The sequence below is a fragment of the Natrix helvetica genome (genome assembly GCF_964273705.1).
Source record: "Natrix helvetica genome assembly, chromosome: 1".
Lineage (NCBI taxonomy): Eukaryota > Metazoa > Chordata > Lepidosauria > Squamata > Natricidae > Natrix > Natrix helvetica.
Genome location: NC_138548.1, coordinates 299,433,824 through 299,447,772, shown reverse-complemented (window position 1 = coordinate 299,447,772; position 13,949 = coordinate 299,433,824). Strand labels below are relative to the sequence as shown.

At 39.5% G+C, this 13,949-nt stretch overlaps 1 protein-coding gene across 1 annotated transcript in view; it reads right to left on the bottom strand.

Moving 5' to 3' along the window:
* Nucleotides 1-13,949, bottom strand: part of SEMA3G (semaphorin 3G) — a 93,209-nt gene that overhangs the window by 28,095 nt on the left and 51,165 nt on the right. The window contains exons 4-5 of the mRNA XM_081946372.1: nucleotides 5,288-5,407; nucleotides 1,416-1,506 (exon numbers count right to left, since the gene is read on the bottom strand). Of these exons, the coding sequence (XP_081802498.1) occupies nucleotides 1,416-1,506; nucleotides 5,288-5,407 (211 nt within the window). The remainder of the gene's footprint in view (nucleotides 1-1,415; nucleotides 1,507-5,287; nucleotides 5,408-13,949) is intronic.

Sequence of the window (13,949 nt, the reverse complement as noted above, 5' to 3'; positions counted from 1 at the left end):
ACCATGGACAATTCATTATCAGCGGCAAGACTGAAATGTATATAGCACAATTTTCATGTGAGATGAGGAAAGAAAATAACTGGAGCAGAGGGGGGAGCAGTTGTCCCTGGAGGGAATGAATGGGGCTTTTGTAGCTGTCTTTTCTTTTTTAAAATTACGTGGACTCAAAATCACACTGAAGTTCTAAATACAGTTACAGTTTGCTTTATTGATTAGCCCTTGGGTCATTTCAAACGCAGAGTTCCAGAGGGGGGAAAAAATCTGATAAGAACAATTTAAAGTTCTAAGTGAGTGTGGCTATACTGAGAAGGAGCAGGCCTCACATCCATAGGGAAAAACCCATCAACATAATAGTCTTTAAAAAGTCAAGCCAGTGTTTCTCAACTTTAGCAATCTTAAGATGTGTCAATTTCGGCTCCCAGAATTCCTCAGTCTTAAAGTTGCCAAGGTTGAGAAACACTGGGTTAAACGATCCTTGTCCTTGCCCTGCTTTTTGCCACATATTCCACTGAGCACTAAAACATGATTTAAATATAAATTAGGAAATCGAGAGTAGAAGAAGTAGCAGTCTTTTATTTCTGCAAAACAGCAACTGTTCTTCTCCCTAACCATCCTGCTAGATGTAGCACCAGTTTTCTGGATTACTCCAGAGGTGGGTTGCTGCTGGATTGGCCCAGATCGGTAGAACCGGTAGTAACGGTGGCGGGAGGCTCTGCCCACCCACCCAGATGCTTCTGCGCATGCGCAGAAGCGGCACGGGAGTGCGCATGGGAGCGCGCCCAAACTAGTAGTAAAAAAATTAGCAACCCACCTCTGGATTACTCATGTTGCACTCTCTCCTAAGCTCTCAGAACTTGTCCATTTATAATGGTAGTTTAGAAAACCCAGCAGAACCCACATCTATTATTTAATCATAAATTCAGCAATTGCCTGGGCAGATTTTACATAGAAATTCAAGAAAGACCTTGGAGAAATACAGTCTCAGTAGTTTGTTATGTTTTTGGTTTTGTTGAGCTTTTTAATTCTGTTCATTATTGTTATTGGTTTTTTTTTTCATTTTGTATGCCACCCAGAGTAACAAACAAAGGCTTTCTAATACATGCTTACAGACAAATAACCTAAGTTATTGATTCTTGAGCAGAGTGACCAGAAAAAGCCTGGGAGAATGGAACTGAATCAAATTCTCTCTGGAGAACAGAAAATTGCCAAGCAAGTAAGCCTATAAGATCAATTCCTGAGAAGTCCACTTGAGATAATGCATTTCTTCAATTATTTCCAGCACTTATTTGCTGAACATCTTAAACAGTAAACTAAGTAGCAGAAAAAATAATATACACATACAATAATAAAACAATAAATATCCATGTGCAGCTTATTAGGATACAAGATTCAGATTAATTTACTTTGGCACCTACCAAAAAATGTACTTGCAAACGCTCGATTAGGCTCATGTGGACATCTGCCCCGGCCACTTTCTATACTGGTTGGATCCATGCTGAACATGTGCTGGGAAGAGAAACAAGGGGGGTGGGATTAGGTGCCCACATCAAACTAATAGAGTCAAAGGAAACATGGAAGTGTTTGTGTGATAAGAATGAAGAGAACCCCAAAAGGCTCTCAGATTATAGTATGTGTAAGGAAACCCTTGTCATGATAGCAGAGATTCACCAAGAGGAAGTAACAGCATTTTTTTGTTCTTAATGTAAGCAAAAATCAAGTTACTAAGACTGATATTCATCCCATTATTAACCCTATGGCTTTCTCAGTGCCAATAGATCTTGGAATGTTTACATCTTTATGAATTAAAAGTCGCAATAGAGGTTACTTGGGTTTAAGAACTCAAGAGACGAGAGGGAGGGAGGGAGGATTCACTAAAATGCTGACTCATCTGTTCAAACAAGCTGACGTTTGATTTTAGGACTGTCTGTTACTGTTGTTGGTCAATGACAAAATAAATGATGGCCAGTATAGGAAGGAAAAGGTCATAACCAATCCTAGAAAGGCATTAAATGTCCTTGCCATGGTTAACTCTTTGGTAAAATGTTGGTGGTGGGGTCTTCACTATCCTGTTTATTTTCCAGAAATACGCCCTCAGCATAATGAAACTGTGTTTTTTGAAAATTGTAATGCTGATATTATTTCTGCAATTTTTGAGTGTTTCTCTGGAATCATCTCCTTGGCTGGACAAAGCGATCTCTTCAAATCACCTAATTGTGGGAGCTTCATTCAGGCTTTCCGCACACCCACACACGAGGTGGAACACAGGGCTCAGATTGTGTTTCTGCTTTGCATGGCAAACCAGGGTGATGTCAATCTGAACATTTGGGGAGGGCGTTGCATGAAATGAGAAGTCCAAGTGATCATCCCAGGGGCTCATGATAAACAGCTGTGCTGAAAGGACTCTTTCTCCCACAGGCTTGGTCATAAAAGCTTCTGAAATTGCCAGAGCCAAGAGGGGTTATGAGGTGAAGTTGGACGACCTTCCTGCTTAGGCCAGCTTGATGAATGAGGAAAGGACACGAAATACCACCCACAGATTTTATATCTGGTTGTTGATCGGGGTGTTTTTCATGAGAGGCCAGTGGGTCAAATGGCTGCTAATTGGTCTTAACCCTTGGTTAGTTTTGATTTTATTTGTATTAGTCCTTTACAGAGCTAGACTGTAGTTTTAACCGAATTGGAGATAATGCAAAATTTTATTAATACCTTATTACACCAAAGGTTTTATAATTTATGTATGTATAGAAGGATGTTGCATATGTGTGTACACACAGAGAGAGACACGAAGGCAACCAAACATTTTTCAAGAAGTAGCCCCCAAAGCTTCTAAGAGGTTGAGCTAACAATGGATATAGGTATCAAACAAACAGAATGATTTGGTCCTTCTGGTTGCAAAATTTTTTAACAATGTGATCAATAGGTGCAAATTACAGAGAGTAGATTATTTTCTACAATACTGCTTCCAGACCAGTGATGGGATTCATTTTTTTTACTACCGGTCCTGTGGTCATGGCTTGGTAGGCATGGTGTGGCTTGGTGGACGTGGCAAGGGAAGTTTACTGCAAAATCCCCATTTCCTCCCGATCAGCTGGGACTCGTGAGGAAAGAAAAGATGGGGATCTATTTACACACACCCAAAAGTCCCTAAAGATAGCATTACCAAAACACAAAATGATTAGTTCGGGGAACATAATCAGTTACAAAATATGAAAATAACAGATGGATGTGTAGGCTCTCTCTCAGCAGATGATTTCTGCTAATTTTACCTCATTCCTGAGCAGGTGTGTATAGGCCAAAGGTCCAGATGGCAGCCATCCACCATTTTTGTTTTTAGAAAAAGATTATGGGGCCCATTTGGGATCCAAAGGCATTTTTGAAAACTAAGGCAACACTGGAGACTGTTGTTTCCTTTCATAGCAGAGTTATTTCCTAATTTAAAAGATGTCTTTAAAAATGTGAGAAACCACAAGGGAGGCAGGGAGGTTTAGCAGCCTCCATAATAGATCTCATAGTTCCCAAGGAATCCATCCTTGGAAGCTACAGTACTTGTAGCTCATATCCCAGATTATCCCATATATGCCTGTATTTGTGCTGTCCCCCAAACATAAGACAGGTTTAATGTTAATGTAGACCATTATACTGGACTCACTGGAGAAGAGCCTAATGCTGGGAAATATTGAGGGCAAAAGAAGAAGGGGAGGACAGAGAATGAAGTGGCTGGATGGAATCACGGAAGCAGTCCGCGTGAGCTTAAATGGACCCCAGAGGATGGTAGAGGACAGGAAGGCCTGGAGGAATGTTGTACATGGAGTCACAATGGGTTGGACACAACTTAACAACTACCAACAACAACAGGCTATTATACAGTTGCGATTTCACTGCTTTTTATAGGTTGTTGCCTAGGTTAGGTTATGAAACATCTGCAGGAAAACAATGAAGCTCAGAGAGCACCTTCTTCTTTTTTTAATCTGTCCCCATCTTAACATTATTTCTGTTGTCTCCATGTAAGTACATTTCGGAGTGAGTGAACATGTTTCAGATGGAATATAAATGGGGTTTAGTTTGGTTTGTTTTTTTAAAAAGAGAGCAGACAGAAAAACAGGCAGAGGAAGAAAGTAGGAGTTAGATATGAATGGAGCAATGCACTGATCTGCTTGACAGCTTAATATATCCTACATTCACTTCTTAGAATGCTGAGAAGGCTGGGCAAATTCCACAATGGCAGTTATGTTTAGTTGCAACAACAAGCAGGCTAAGTGCACTGAACTGAAAAATCAAGGATTTGTTTTTCCCTATCTGAGAAGCATAATTAAGCACATAAATCAACCTTTCCGAACTTAATACAAGATAAGGCATTTAACGCAAAGAATTGCAAACCTAGTTATTAAAGTCTGCATTGATTCCTTCTTGGAAACGGAAATATCACGGTTTAATCTTTCTGCATTAAGTGAGCAGACTAGTACACATACAAGAGAAGCTCTGCTAAAACAATCCAAGGCTTGTCCAGTCTTCTCTATGATTTCAAGAGGTATCAGTCAGCTAATGTAACAAGATGCTGGTTTGATTAAATCTCTGTCTGATCCAAAAGAGGTCTTCATCCCCCCCCTTTAATTTGCAAAACAGATGGGATGGAATGATTGAAACATTGGAATGGGATTGGAAGGGCATGGGTTCAGATCTCACTCAACTGGGACACCATGGGGTAGTCACTGCTTCTCAATCTTGTAAGGATCAATGAGGGAAGCCTCCTTCTCCAAGAAGCCTGCCTTTATTTCTATAGTAATGGTGTGTGTGTGGATGCTATAAATATAAGAATGAATAAAATAAAAGATTTTCCATAAGAGAAGGAAGGGCTTGGGAACTCTTGCCTCACCAACAAATCTTCCTTCATCTCCTTTATTTGCTTTATAGCTTACCTTTATTTTTTTTGCAAATCATCCTTCTACTCCTATTTTCCATTTTCCAATCTTTCTGTGAGATGAGTCGGACTGAGAGACAATGACTGACCCAAAGTCACCCAGCCAAGTTCAATAAATAAGGGAGGTCTAGAGTTCAGGGTCTGTAGAAGGTTTCTAGTCCAGCATCTTAGCTACTAAACCAAATTGCCTTCCCTCAATTAAAAAAGAAGAAGAAGACTGACTCAAAGAAACATTTTACAAACAAACGTCACCACTTGCCACCCCAGGAGAGGTATTGTGAGTCGCAATTGCTCTTAACAGAAAAGAGTCTCGATCCTTCACTATAGTACTGATATATGGTCTGCCTCAGATGCACATTGTCTCCTTACCTCTCCTCTGTGTCCCACATAGATGAAAGCACAGACGGGATGAAAAGCTCCAGTCCCACAAGCTAAGAGATGAGTCCGGTTTAAGGGATAAAGAACTCGGATATAGTTTGCACACTCCGTCTGGAAAAGAAATAGCAACTGGTATTTGCAATGCTTTCTATGAAATAACTTCATCTGTATGGTCACAGCTAAGTACTACAATTAAAAGAGTGTGTTGAGCAAAGGATGACACAATTAGAAAGAGGGTGGATTTCTGTTTCAAGGGATAAAGTACCATGAAGATATACAGAGTTATTTAGAACCATGCTTGGTAGCTTTGGTTTCTCAACACTGACTTTGGCTAGTCCTTCTCACTCATTCTCCATGCTTTGAAACACCTTCCCCATAGAGATTGAGGAAAGCACCTGCAATCTAATCATCCAATCCATCCCAGGAGGAAGGCATGTTGCAATTGTTAGGTCACCTGGTCAACACATGGCTTAGTATGTTTTCTTCTGCTTCTATACAACTGTAAAACCATTAGTTCATTTATTACTTTCAGGGGAGTTTTCTTGTTGCGTGATGGTTTTGATTGTTAGCAATGAAGAGCCTTTGGGAATGAGCAGCTTAATAAAGAATAAATAATCAAAACAGTAAAGTGATACGTTGAGCACAATGAACCAAATAACGTTTTCCACTTGCCAAAGACTAATGCTGTTTTAGATCCAATATCTATACTGAAGTACAGAGAACAAATCCCCTCTCATATTTCAAATTTTCACATGTCACTCCCCTAGGTCATAAAAAAATTTCTTCTCGTTGAGATCATATCACCAATTATCACTGTACTGCTTTTGATCAGACAGCAGTCTTTTCTTGGGACTACCAAAATGGGTAGTGAATTCCTGTTTATATCTTGTAGGTTGTTAGGTACATTACAGTCCCATGTTCCCGTCACTTCAACTGAACCAATGGCGATCTTTCCTCACCTCAGGCTGCCTGGGCGACTGATGTGACTGAAACCATTGTGTTATCATTCATAGGTCAGGAAGTGAGGTTGTCATATTGCCTTGTGCAGTGATATCCTGTATTAGCCTAAGTACATACAATGTATGTAACACTGCTGTTAAATCAGCAGAAAACAGGAAGAAAGCACCACAATGGATCTAAAAATAGCATTTTCATTTAGAAATTCAAATGGGCATCTTGACAGGAACCTATCCAGAAAATAAAATCTATCCTACCATAGTTCACAAGCATGTCCAACGGAGGAAGAGGCAGGTAGGCAGGCAGGCAGACAATTCCTGCTTCCCAGTCTTTGTTTTTCAAATTGGGTTCCTGTTCTCAGAAATGTTCATATGGACACACAGAATGCTTCTACCTCCATCATTTGGTGCCCATCACATAACCTCCCCTGTCTGTACTGTATATGTTAAAGACTTTCTAAATTTAAATGGGAAGCCAAACACAAGGCAAAGCACAGTGCCAGTCTCAGATTCATTTGTAGGAATTATATGGGGTCCTCGGAGTAGACAACATTTTGAAGGATTAGTTCTTTTCTTGGTAAATGGGATGTAATGGGACACACACAATCTTGTACGTGGCTGGATATGGTAGGTTGCTTTGGGTGGGACAATTCCTCCATATAGTCCCCTCCCATACCTGGGTGGTGGTGATGGAGTAATTAGGTAAATGCTGCTACATTTCCCCGAAAAAAGATGAAAGGCAACCACTTTTCTTGCTTTCTTCCTTTTCTGTAGCTTAATCAATCAGGGAGGTGTTAGAATCCTTTCAGAAAGAGAGAACTGAAGTCTTTCTAAAATAATTACAGAAGACAAAGGATAAAGAGTGGGGAAAAAGAAAGCATCGTTTCTAATGGGATCTCAGCTTCTTCTCTATCAGCAAAACCCCAGACGTACAGTACTAATCCCACATCTAGCTTGACTAGATTGCCCTAGATGGCTATTTTCTTTATATCTCCAAAGCAATTCCTGCACTGAAGTTCTGCTTTCCTAGATTTGATCCCAAGAAGTGATCAAAGGGGCAAAAGGCAAAGAGAGAAGGGAGCTGCCCCTTCCTTTTTTAAAAAAATCCTACCTGAAAGGAGAATCTGTTTGATTCTTGCAAATTTTGGACATTTATATCCATATTCCTGGATTGTTAGACCTAGGAATTGCTTTCAGTTGTCAGCATCAGTGCCAAGTTTAGACCTGGTGAGGCATTAAGCTACGTTATATAAAGTTTGGAGGGCGCTTGTTAAAAATTTAAACTAAAAGGCCTCACAATGGGGCATATCGAAACAGGACTTTGGGTAACCACAAAATACACACACACACACTCATACACCCCTTTTAATTATTTTAATTATTTAATAGCAAGACATTCAAAGTGAAAAATACAATTTATTTTCAAATGAATTCTTTGCTGCTAGTGTATTTATCATTTGGCTGGCTTAATACCTCTCATAAATTATAATATAGTACAACATGCCCTAGAAACAGTACTTAAGTGTAATTTCTAAAAGCAAAAAGAAAACAAATACCAAACATGTTGTGAGGTCCTAAGTTGTAGCTTGATTGCCTTATGTCTGAATCTAGCACTTCTTAAAACAGACTCTCACAATCACTTTTGGGTGCTTTGTGATTGGCCATATTTCCCACGAACCTGCCAAGGGAACCATTTGGTGAAGATACTTGCTCTATTCCTAAAATGTCTAATGTGCCCCCAGTTTAAAAGCATCATCTATTTCTGGTTGTAATTGCTAGGAAGTTGACTTACAGTGATCAAATGCTACTTTCAACTCCCAACAGTTATAATAAAATTGTTGGCAGACATTGTCAAAAGGTAGCAGTCTTCCAAACAAAGAGGGCTTGATTTAGGAAGAGCTGTTTCCAAAGACAATAAAGTCAAGAGACTCACTGATTAAAGGGGGAAAAAGAATACGTATGATTTAATAGTTTGCTTTGTTTCCTACATGTCAGGCAGGCTATGCTATAGAAATAAATTTGTCCAGCGAGTTTCTTAGAAAAATGAGAATCTGAGTGTCTGAACTCCCTGCTCAGAATTTAACAGTTGTAGTACACAACTTCAAAAATATACTTTCAGAGCTACAAGTTGATGAAAAAGATTTCTTCTGTTTTAGGAATGAACAGAACCTGGATTGTGTGACTGCCGTCCCTACATGCTGGATTCCAGGAATCGAGATTATGGGAGATTGTAGATCAGAATTCTTCACGCAGAACAGAATACCAATGAAATCTGGATAGCTGACACTGACAGCCAACTTGGTCTTATAGACATAAGGCTATATATAACAATTTGGGGCCTGTGAATAGACCTAATGGGAATTGACGTAAAACATTCATTTCCAGGGTCTAGCAATCCAAAAAGCCATCTTGGGCTTTTTTCTCTGCTCTAAGAGTCTTATGGAAATTTAGGGAAATTTGAAATGAATTGGCTAATGCCCCTAATAAGAAAACAACTGACTTATAAGCAACCACTCTGTAATGCTTCAAATTAGATCTGCCTTCCTCAACATGGTATCTTGCAATTGCATTAAACTACAACAGTTCAAGCCAGAGTACTGGCAGCTGTGCTGGATGGGGATTATGGGAGTTGTAAACCAACGTATGCCGACAGTACTAGCTTGGTGGAGACTGCATGTAATTGTCCCATCTCTCTTGCTCTCTCTTGGAACAAGGCCTCCTCAAGGCTTCTTAATCCATTTTGCTTTTTCCCACCCAAAGGGAAAATTAATACTAAAAAAAGAGGATATTAGACTCAAAGCAAGGGTCTTAGATTTAGTTTTGCCTGCACATTCCAGTTAAGATGTAGAGTTGGGGGGGGGGATATTTCTGGTTGGGAGACAATTACAGGAAATGAAGGAGACGCACAACCTTCATCCAGCCAAACAGTCATTTAAAAAGGAAGTTTAGTTACATAGCAGAATGACAAACGACCACTCACAAGTCTGACCTGGATTAATTGTTGACTTTTCCGGAGCAGAAGTCATTGGCAGATAAGCAGAAAGAAGCCATGGAGTCTCTTGGAGGCACCACAGGCCATCACACCTAACAAACTATGTGTAGACTGCTGTAGAAACCCAAGGCCTGACCCTCCCTGTCTTACCCTCACCTTTCCCTCTGCATCACATCATCAAACCGGACATGCCACATCCCATCTCTCATTTCTATTTTGAATACACCACTTTAACAAAAAAAAAAGTCCCTAGGTATTTCCAATAAACTGTATAGTAGGTTGCTCTTTTATCACCCATTCTCAAAACCAGGCAATAGTTGGTACCCACTTAAGACTACCCACTCAGGGGTCATATTAAAATGGGAAATCTGATTGATGCCGAGGAGACGTCACGTGTTTTCATGACAGGTTCGTCATGAGTTTAAAGACTGAAGTTAAAGGTGCTCATAATGCATCAATTCAACTTCTAAACCATGACTATGCAGGCAGTCCTCAGCCTATGATCACATCGGAGCCCAACATTTGTTAAGTGAAACATTTGTTAAGTGAGTTTTGCCCCATTTTACGACCTTTCTTGCCACAGTTGTTCAAGTGAATCACTGCAGTTGATATTATTAGTAACACGGTTGTTAAGTGAACCTGGTTCCCTATTGATTTTGCTTGTCAGAAGGTTGCAAAAGGAGATCACATGACCTTAGGACACAGCAACGGTCACAAATCAGTTGTCAAGTGTCTGAATTTTGATCCCCTGATCATGGGAGTGCTACAAAGATTGCAACTGTGAAAAACGGTCATAAATCACTTTTTTCAGTGCTGTTGCAACTTTGAATGGTCACTAAATGAACCATTGTAAGTCGAGGACTACCCATATAACCCAAGAATAGCCTTTCACTCCAAAAGCCTTGAACACGGAGCCTAAAACCTGCAAAAACTGCCACCAAACTGATTTTAACAAGATAAGAGAAAAAAACTGATAAAGCTTTCTCAGAAGAAAGCAATCATATTCACTATAGAGGTAATCCTTGATTCACAGCCACAATCTGGACCAGTTTCCATTGCTAAGCCAGGTGGTTGTTAAATGAGTCATGTCTGGTTTTACACCTTTTTTTTGCTATGGTTGTTAAGCGAATCACTTTGTTAGGTGAATCAGGTGGGTTAAGAAAATCCAGCTTCCCCCACTTGTCAGAAGCCAGCCTGGAAGATGGCAAAGGGCAATCACAGGATTCCAGGACACTGCAATCATTGTAAACACATGCCAGTTGACAAAGTGCCCAAAATTTGATCACATGACTCTGGAGACGCTGTAACAGAATGACAGAGTTGAAAGGGACCTTGGAGATCGTCTAATCCAACCACCTGCTTAGACAGGAAACACAATACCATTTCAGACAAATGGTTGCCCAGTCTCTTCTTAAAGACTTCCAGTGTTGGAGCATTCATGGGTAGTGGTGATGCAGTGGTTAGAATGCAGTACTGCAGGCTACTTCTGCTGACTGCCGCCTGCCAGCAGTTCAGTTTGAGTCTCACCAGCTCAAGGTTGACTCAGCCTTCCATCCTTCCGAGGTTGGTAAAATGAGGACCCAGATTGTTAGGGGCAATTTGCTGACTCTGTAAACCGCTGAGAGAAAGCTGTAAAACACTTGAAGCCGTATATAAGTCTAACTGCTGTTGCTATTCACAATTTCTGGAGGCAAGTTGTTCCACTGATTGTCAGGAAAATCCTCATTAATTTTACTGGTACATCGTTTATCTCCTTGATTAGTTTCCATTGATTGCTTCTTGCCTATCTTTAGGTACTTTGGAAATAGACTGATCCCCTCTTCTTTCTGACAGCCCCTCAAATATTGGAACATTGCTATCATGTCACCCCTTGTCCTTTTCACTAAACTAGAAATAGGATGTGATGATTGTAAGTGGGAGGGCTGGTTGTAAGTCACTTAAAATGATTGGTTGTAAGTCAAAGGCTATCTGTACTTAATTTTAATTAAATATAAATCAATGAAATCTTACTTTTACTTTTGGAAGATGTCCTCCTACCATCCTGCCTCTTAAACACTGTGTGGTGTCTCCAGCTGGGGAAGAATTCTGTATTTCCATCCAAATAGGACCCAATTCATCTCCATGGTATTTATTTGGACAGGGATCCTTCTTGTAATTCAGGCATGTCCAACATGTGGCCCGCATGCAGCCCTGGACTGCTAGTAAGGCAGTCCCGCAAGATTGTAAACTTTTAACATTATTATGTGATTTTTAGCAATATTTATATAGATTAACTCTATTATATACTTTATATGCGGCCCAAAGACAATTCCCCTTCGCTTAATGCAGCCTGGGCAAGCCAAAAAGCTGAACACCCATGTTGTAATTCATATTATAATACCATCAATTATTCCTTTGTTAGTCTTTGAGCCAATGATGACATTGGCTGGTGCTGCTAATTGCCTTAGTATATTTTTCCTGCTCAAGAGATTGAGGAAAATTGAGGCAAAACAGCCGGGACACTTTGAAACAGGCAGCGTTTCCCTGCTCGTTATGTTCCAGGCACACAAGCAACACCCATAATCAATTCCCAAAAGGCACAATTCCTGGCCCTGCTGACTCGGAATTCTGGGAATTGTACTCCTAAAGACATCTGGTTGGGCATGACACTGAAGAAGGCGGAGCGACAGTAACTCCCATGTCTCTCATAATAAAATGTGTAGTCAAAAAGAAAAACATCTCATTTCCAAAATATAATTAAAAAGCCAGCCTGCCCTTCAAGTGATTATTTTCTGCCTTCTTACTCTTCTTCAGTTTCCAAAGAAGAGTCATTTATTTGAATTCTTTCATAGTTTGGTAATCAATTCCATATTTTCAGCTTTCAACTTTTCCCTTTGAAGACCTTACCAGAATAAACAGCGGACAGATCTCAACCAGAGATTTGTGTTCCATATCAGGTTAATGCCTTTTAATCCGAAAATGTTATTCTTTCAAGGAACAATAAACAGGCATAACATTTTTTATCACATATGTAATAGAAGAAAAAGAAGGCACTTTTAAAAATAATTTGTATTAAATTATCCTGGTCTGGATGGCAAAAGGTGGGAAACGCATATCTTAAAGCATTTTAAATTTTGTCATATAAGGTTTTTATTTTATTTTTTTCAATACCTTAGGAACCGTAATTTAGCACAAATTTGCAGGTCTCATTTGCTAGATTTATGAGTGTATTTATGCATGCACTGAAATTTGAAATTAAGTTCTTACAGAATGTTTTTGTTATTTTGCTATATCTTTAAATTTATAACACTTAAAAATCCTAGACATTAGTGCAATTATTCATTGGATTTATACCCCATCTTTTGGCTAGAGCTCAAGGCTGCTTACATGGGGATTGTGTTTCAATTTATCCTAATAGTAGTCATCCTCAGAGAATCATTGGAGTGACAGAGACTGGTACCAATAGAAGAGAATATTTGTAGCTCAGGGTTGAGCTATGAAGTCCTTGGTGCTCTCTAAGCTTGGTTATTTTCTTGCTAGCACTGATGATGTTATGTAGTTGTTAATGAAATTTCTGCAAGAAAATAGAGGGTGCCAAGGAATCCAATGACAAAGAATGACTGCCACAACCCAAACGAACAAGGTTCCATGGCTAAGGATGGACATAACCCAAATCTCCCAACTATTAAACACACTGGCTGTCTTTTTCATGTCCCATTATGATCCAGAAATTCAAGGTCAGATCCCAGCTTCAAAGAGTTCCCTATTCCTCAGACTAGGCTACAAACGAGATTAAAATTATAGATATTGCAAAACTGAAATAAAGACATCTGCGCCTACACCACCATATCTAACAGCAAGGGATTATGTGAGTTATATCTCAAAACATCTGGAAGGCACCGTTGACTGGCCTGAAGTAATTATTTTCTTGGATCCAACTGTCCCCATGAATTAGCTTCCTTCTTCTTTCTTCCTTCCCTCTTCCTTCTCCCCCTGCCTTCTACTACCACTGCTATTTTTCTATGATGTGGAGAGTTCTAATGAATCTGTTGACTATGATTAACCTGTTTCCATTTTCCTGATTTGTGGTGTTTAGAAAACCCTTCTAACTCTCAGCCTTTTAAATCTACTTCGGAATAAACTTCTTTGTTTCAGCAAAGATGGCATTAGAATTCAATGGGGAAAACAGCAGCAGCTTAAAATAAGAATTATATTTCTTTTCCTTATCCATCTTATTATTTCATCTTCTTTTCTCTTTATTCAATAGACACCTGGTTGTTTCACACTTCTAAAAACATAGAAGATGTTCGAAGTGCTCACAAGCATATTCACCTACTGATGAACTGAAAGTCCAAACAGCTGAGCAACAGTGCCAAAGTAAAAAGGGAGACATTTAAAATAATGTCTTTGAATAATTGTTTAGAAAACAAATTGCCATTTCCTATAGAGTTATTTATATAAGATTTGTCTGCGGTCATACAATCAAATTATGATGGATAATTTATATGTTTGTTAAAAGGCAACTGAAATATAAAATCAGATAGCATTACACTCTAATAAAACAAAATGCAGAATAGCTGGAATTACAAATGCTGATTAATTGTGGTCTTTCCCCTCCTCACAATATCTGGCCTCTGCTCAAATAAGCTGTGTCTCACCTTCTACAGGGGACAGATCAAAGCAAGAGCTGCAGCAGGATAAGTGTTCCAATCCTTCTCCTACCCCA